Below are 7,500 nucleotides of genomic sequence, written 5' to 3' on the forward strand. Positions count from 1 at the left end.
TTACATATTGTGTATCTATGAGAGGTTTTGGCAAATGATTGTCAAACTAGGTTTGTGTGTCATTATCCACACGTATATGAGTTATATCTTTCTATGTAATATCATTTTCACTCTCATAATCACAATTGTTGTGATTTGATAAGTAGATTTTGTTATTTAACAAAATTTTGGACCTCCTCTAGGCCCGCTGGGCTAAGCTCTTTGCTTGGTGGGTTAATTGTAGGTTACCAGATTAAAAATAGGGAGCTAGGAACTCAAGTTTTTTTACTATGAATTTGGTTATTAACATGTTCACGTCATTACACTTTGTGATGACATAAAAATTTATCGTCATTTTGCAAATTTGAAATTGCTACTAACCCTTCATTGTGGGTGTTATATATAGAGCACCCTTCTAAACCATATGATCATCAAGCAATCATCAATAATCAATATTTTCACAAAATCCTGCTAACACCTTAGAGGAAAAATAGGTCATGTATGGAGATGGAACATGGTATGGTGGTCAAAAGTCAAGTGTTGCCTAACATGATTTGGCTTGAGGTTGTAATGGATGTTTTCTATATACTTAATTGGTGTCCCACTAAAGCATTGCAACTCATTACTCTATATGAGGCTTAGCATGATAGAAAGCCATCTGTTGTTTATCTTATATCTTTGGTTTCTTGGCATATGCTCTTGTGCCAACACCACAACGCGTAAATTGGATGGCAAAGGTGTGACTTGTATTTTTGTTGGGTATAGTTTGGAATGTAAGTGTTATACATTGTATCAAAGTAGATGCAAGGAAATAGTAAATTTCTTATACAAAAATGTCTTAATAAGGTTTGATCTGCCCATATAGATTGTATATAACACAAATACACATTTCTATAATGTGAAAATTCAATACTTGTTGGATGAGTTCATGGTCATCCACAAGAAGTCATGCACATATCACCCACATGAAAATGGTCAAGTAGAAAGTACCAACAATATTTTTTGCACAGTGCCTACAACTTTTGTTACTAACTCTAGAATATATTGAAATTAGAAGGTACATTAAGCACTATTGGCATATATGGTTGCTTACAAAATAGCTATTGGTATGACACCTTTCAATATAGTATATGACATACATGCAATCCTCCCAATTGAATTCTTGATTTCCATTCTCTGTGTTGCCCAATAGCTAGAATGGATGAATGTGGATTTTCATCTAGCAGGTATGTATTGGTCAATTAAGGCTCAAAGTTATAGAGCAATGATACATGCGCTAAAAGAAGCAAACAATTCTTTGACACACAAGACCGGTATTGGTGTACATATTAAAGCAACATAAAGGTAGTCTGAAGAAGCAATATCATGGACCACTTTTTATCCTAACATCACAGATAGTGGAGCTTTTCATCTTGCAGATGTTGATAGAGAAGGAATTCCAAACCACATTAGCAGATGTAGACTCACAAAATGTCATCTACTTGTAGCTTTAATAATAAAGCAACATGAAGGTGGACTGAAGAAGCAATATCATGGACCACTTTTTATCCTAACATCTCAAATAGTGGAGCTATTCGTCTTGTAGATGTTGATAGAGAAGGAATCCCAGACCACATTAGCAGATGTAGACTCACAAAATGTCATCGTCTTGTAGCTTTAATAATGCTATAGAGAGGATCCATGCAGGCAACGTGAGATTTCAAGGAAGAGAGGTAGTCAAGGAAAACAAAAGCAAGAGGAAGATAAAAAGTAAAGCGACATTGGGCAAGCCAATCACCATCCAGCCCTAAAAAGCTCGAGGCAACGCATTCACATTCAAGTGACCATATCAATAGTGCCACAAATCACTGATAGAAATACCTGTAAGGGAAGATACATCAGAGAGTTTGTAGATACCATGGTCCACTCTACCACTCCATACGACTTGACTTATGGTGATGTCCCGGATAGCAACGGAATGATCATCGAACTCAACCCGCTTGCCAGTCTTGCGCACCTCATGCACTGACAAGAGATGAAAACCCAGAGATGAAATATACAGAACTCGAGAGGAATGTTTCCCTCCTCTGCCCATCAAGAACTATCTCCATCCGGCCCTCACTATGGATCGGTATGGTGGATTTATTACCGATAAAGATATCACTTGGATGTCTTGTGAGATCCTGTAGCAAATCTTAGGAAGGGGTTATGTGGCGGGAAGTACAACTGTCGAGAATCCTTTCTCGAGTATCGTTCATGATGACCTCCTTGCTCAAAGATGAAGCACCACCAATGTCAAGCATCTCCCAACTGCACAAATGCTGCGGTTTTGACAGCTGTTGCTAAGGACTTGGCACTCTACTGAGGGCGTTTTCGCGAATAGTAACCTTTCCGGCCACAATGGACCTGCCTCTTGGTCTTCACCGTCTCTAATCAACAAAGAATAAAAGGCTGAATACTTGGAAGACAAATGAGAGAGCGGTGTGATGGCCATGTCCTCCAAAGAGAGACTCCTTTCCCACCTAAAGGACCTCCTGCTGAAGTGCCTGCAACTTGTTGATGTGTTCATGCATCGCCAACACCCCCATCATGGCTTCCAAGGAAACCCGCTTCATCAGAGAGACTCGATTGTACAGTGAGGACAGATGCTCGCATATCCCTCGCACTATGCTTGATGTGGTAGATCACTTGTGGGGTGCAATTGAGGAAGATAAAGGAACGAACACGGGCATTAACACAATCTCACAACTGCTTTTGCTTCTCGTTCTTGTTGTACAAGCAGTGAAGTCCCCTCCTAGTCCATATCTAGCCGTGGAACACCAATCGTGGATGAAGTCACAAGTCATAAGACTCCAAGACTAACTCCATCATCACCTTCTAGATGCCATAGTTGTTCCCATCGACATGGCAATCGATGGGGAATGTCGAACTTCTGGGTAGCTCCTGAAGATGACCCCTTCCCTTCTACCATGTCAAGAAGTCACGTAGTGTGAAGGGGACGGTGGGAAAAAGATGAAGAAAAGGCTGCAACCAACTGCAAGGTTGCTTCCAGCAATGACAGCCACCTTCTACCTGCTCCTCCAAGTCCCGAACATCCCGAAACTTCCTCCAATCAGCACCGTGAAAATCTGTCCACCAAGATCTCTCTCTATCTCAAAGGTATCACACTCGAGCTCTGATACCATGTCAAGATGTGCAGCGGAAAATAACAGAAAACTGAAATAGCCAAAAGAGAGGAGAAGATGAACAACAAAGACAAGATCTGCCTGAAAACAACGGACAACTTGCTCGTGTGAGCAGCTGAGACAAATGGAAAACGGTAACGAACGTATGTATGCATGTATATGTATATGTTTATCTCACACACACACACATTTTTCGGTAGTGAAAACACATAAGTCATCAAAAACCAATCAAATGTAACAATCTATGCACATAGAGAGCCAAAGGCAACAATCAAGATTGCATGCTACATACAATGCTCAATACAAAAAAGACGTACATTTTTAAAAAGACATCTCATTGTCACATCAATACAGGAAAAATATTCGATGATAGGACACATGTTTGTTGTGCGATGTTAATGAACTATAAAACTATAGTGATAAGTAGCAGGTGAGATTGATTCATAAATACAACGTAAAAGACTTAAGTGCATCAAAAATAGTGCCCATGAGTTCTTTTTCTGGGCCTTTTTTTTTTTTTTGCTGGGGTACTGGTGTGCATCCTAACTGTCCAATGGACGTACTGTTCAGCAGTGTCTGTGAACATTAAATCTTTCTAGTAAAGGCCTGCAAAACAAGATGATAAAAGCAAATGTGACCATTGTCCTGGTGGTGGCATTGAAGCAGAGCTTAAACTCATTAACTCTGTGTTCACATTCCTTCCTATGTAAGGAGAATTTAAAAGCAAGACAATATAAAAGATCTGCATATAAATCGAAGAACCCTGGTCTGTAAGCAAAAAGTAATACCCACCCTGGAGCCTATATGTCATCCATTCTGGCAGCTATGAAACTTCTCCACAATGTGCCATAAGTGGTGGTCTCGAATCAACTTCTCATGATGATTCAAATATTCCATGAGAGCCCCCAGCATGTAGTCAGATGGCCAGCTTCTTACGTGCGAGAGAATGGGTAACACATCCTTGACATAATTCAATACCCACAGGGGATGATTGACACTAGTAGCTATGTTAAAATTGGATTCAGCGCTTGAAGTCAAACGATCATCAAAGTTCCCACGGATATGAACACCATACAACTTCAGAGGCTCATCAAATGATGCAACTGGTCCACCTGAGCTGCCACATGTGGTACTAGCTCTAAATTTCAGGAGATATTCGTTGGCTCCAATCACATCCCCCACACTGATTGACATTCGATCAGGAACCAAGCACTGTTGATTCATAATCTCCGTCATAAGTGCTGCCTTCGTGCTCTGTACTACTCCATATTTTGCAAGCAACTCAACTTCACGAACAGCACCTACATTTAGGATCTAGGAGAATGCTTAGAAAAGAGGGCTTTACATTCCATACCTACTGTTAAACACTGAAATGATAGTTTTACGCACAAACAAGGGCATGGTTTACCTGGGTACTGGAGGCAATAGATTAGCTTGTCAGACTCTACGTCTGGCACCTCACATGTGGGCACATACCACCATTGCTTATTTGGATGTTCAATGCGACGCTCAGGCCAAACATCACCATAGCAATCTGCACCTACTGTAACTGCTCCAAAGAGAAGATCCTGTTCATGAAACTTCATTGATGGTGGAGTTGGTTTGACTGGAAAGAGCTTGGAGCCATCCCTTTTTGCCTTCACTGGTGGAGCGTGTTGGTTCTCCAAGGAGATGCCCGGCCAAACCGGCTCCTTATTCCGTGCAAGGATATGGATTCCCCTCTTCCATGCACACTGGTACTGGCCTGCCTCAACTTCTGCACATATCCGTGCCTACCACAAGAAATACCATCAGAACAGCAAAGAACTTCCTTTTGTTTACAATCTGGAAATTTGAAGAGTGTGTGTGTGTGACGGTGGCTGTGGTAGTGGGGGGGGGGGGGGGGGTAACATACATTCACATCAAGTGCACCCAGGGCATGTCCTGAGGATGCAAATGCAACAATGTGAGATCCGTCCCATGGCTGGTCCAACTGTTCCACTTGGCCGACAAGCTCCAGTAGAATGTCATTGAAATCCCCCAGATCGGATCGTTTCACAGGAGGGCTCAATGCAAATGCAGAAGCACGGCCACTGCTAGAGCTCAATGCCATAATCTTTGTTCCATCAAACATGTGCTGATTTTGAAAAAGTGTACTCTCTTCATAGCAGTCAGGCAGAGACCTGGATGAAATGCACAAACTCATCACATAAAAAAGTGCAGTTTATAACTTCAGTAGCCATCCAATAGATTACAAGAGACAAATGTTCCAAGTTCCCCCCGTCCATACGAAAGAGGCTAGAGGTGGGGACCTGAAAATCTCAGGGGCGCGCTCTACCGCTGAGCTAATAGCCCATCACGCAGGGTAGCGGGGGGGCCTGCATGCAACGAAACGGGGTAACCCAACCCCCAAGATCCCACCCCCGCCCCCCCCCTCTCTCTCTCTCTCTCTCTCTCTCTCTCTCTCTCTCTCACACACACACAGCAAGCTTTGTTGATTACCATACATACACGCACTGAGGCACAGGCATTTCTTACCCGAATGGAGATGAAATCTTCATTCGCGAAAGGCCATATTTTCTTGAAATCTTCAATGTCATGCATCCATTTGCCTTCCTTGCGTATAAGACGCTCCTCGGGCACCCAATCATCCCTGAAAAACGGACCAGCAGACAAACTCAAACGCAACGACATTGAAAAACAAAGAGATCATTCGCTACTTACATTGTTTGTGCGCTCTGTCAACTCTCCAGACTGCCGCTGTTTTCAAAAGCGTAGCCCTCAAAGTAGGATTTCTCAAAGAGTAGCCCTATATATATATATATATATTATATCATATATATATATATATATATATATATATATATATATATATATATATATTTTAAGGGGGATGCGTCCTTCGCATTTTTTCTTTATTTATTTTTTAACTTTCCGCTAGCTTAGTGCTCAATACCCTTGAGATGCTCTCATATGAAGATTTCCAATGGTATAGATATTTTTTAGATTAAAAGAGAGTTTTCTCTATATAGTGATTAAAACTTTAATTGTTGGATGGTCTTTAAGTAAATGTTGTGTTTTGGTTAAGTATATTCATTTGATATCAATATAGATGTTAGCTCCATGACTTGGATGTGGTTATCCTTGTAAGGATACCTAGCTTTTTTATTTGATTTACAAGTTCCTTGGTAAAGTACTGACGAGATCTCTCTCAATAGAGATTATGGCATGTGTAGTAACCAAGAGGGTGGTTTAGGGAATGTCTCTCTGCACTCTCTCTCTCTCTCTCTCTCTCTCTCACTAGAGACTAGACACGTGCATGAGTGAGAGTGAATGATATCTTCATAATCTAGATTGTGTCTCAATGGTGTTGGTAGGTCTAGCACATGACTACATAAAGCTAATCATGAGAATTGATAAGTTGATGGCATGCAACTAATGGTAGAGCATCGAAGCTAAAGCCTTGCATGATGGCCTTAATTCACACTCACCCAAAGCCTTAATAACATTAGGTATTCACGTTACTTGAAGAAATTTGCTAAACTGGTGGGAAAACCCGAAACCCCGTGGTGGGAGCCCTTCAGGCTTCTTTCCCCCACCAAGGCCCGTCACACAAGAAAACCTAGAAGCCCGCCGGCGTGCTCCTAAAATATATTAATAAAAATACATTAAAAAAAGCATAAAAATAGTAAAATTTTCCAAAAAAAAATACCAAAAAACAAGCAACGTGTGAAAAAAATTTGAGAATTCTCCCATATTTTTTTCAGATTTTTGAATATTTTTAAAATATAAAATAATCTTAAAATATACAAAAATATGCATTAAAATACATCAAACATAGTAGAAATTCATTTAAAAAATCTTAAAACTTCACAACAACTATATGAAAGTATGAAATACTTTTTAATTTATATTAGATTTTTTTAATATTTCAATATTTTTAAAAATAGAATAATCTTAAAATAAATAAAAGACACATTAAAAATGCACTTAAAGTATATTAAACTGAAATTGAGCTTAATTGATATCTAATTGATGTCAATCTAGTATAATTGAGGCTAATATAATTCAACTAAATTTGATTTGTATCAAAGTCTAATTGGACTTCATTGATGCGAATTGACTTGATTGTCTCAATTGACATTAATTAGTCTCAATTGATATCAATTAGACTCATTATAAATTGATATCAATTATCCTCAATTGGACTCAATTCATATCAATTAGGCTCAAATTGAAGCCAATCAACATCATTTGGACTCAATTGATGTCAATTAATGGCAATTGAACCTAATTGATGTCAATTTTTGGCCAATTGAGTCTAATTGGACTTGATTGATTCAATTGACTTCAATTTGAGTACAATTGACTTCCATTT

At 39.6% G+C, this 7,500-nt stretch overlaps 1 protein-coding gene across 1 annotated transcript; it reads right to left on the bottom strand.

Annotated features, from left to right (window-relative positions):
• Positions 1-3,767: 3,767 nt before the first annotated feature.
• LOC147621637 (uncharacterized) lies at positions 3,768-5,930 on the bottom strand. Its single transcript, XM_086824423.1, has 5 exons — positions 5,847-5,930; positions 5,661-5,775; positions 5,038-5,305; positions 4,552-4,915; positions 3,768-4,444 (listed from the first exon to the last, which is right to left on the bottom strand). The coding sequence occupies exons 2-5, from the start codon at positions 5,771-5,773 to the stop codon at positions 3,951-3,953; spliced, it is 1,239 nt and encodes a 412-aa protein (XP_086680549.1). The 5' UTR covers positions 5,774-5,775; positions 5,847-5,930; the 3' UTR covers positions 3,768-3,950.
• Positions 5,931-7,500: the final 1,570 nt, after the last annotated feature.

The sequence above is a fragment of the Cibotium barometz genome, chromosome 30, assembly GCF_041138505.1.
Source record: "Cibotium barometz isolate CiBa-2024 chromosome 30, ASM4113850v1, whole genome shotgun sequence".
Lineage (NCBI taxonomy): Eukaryota > Viridiplantae > Streptophyta > Polypodiopsida > Cyatheales > Cibotiaceae > Cibotium > Cibotium barometz.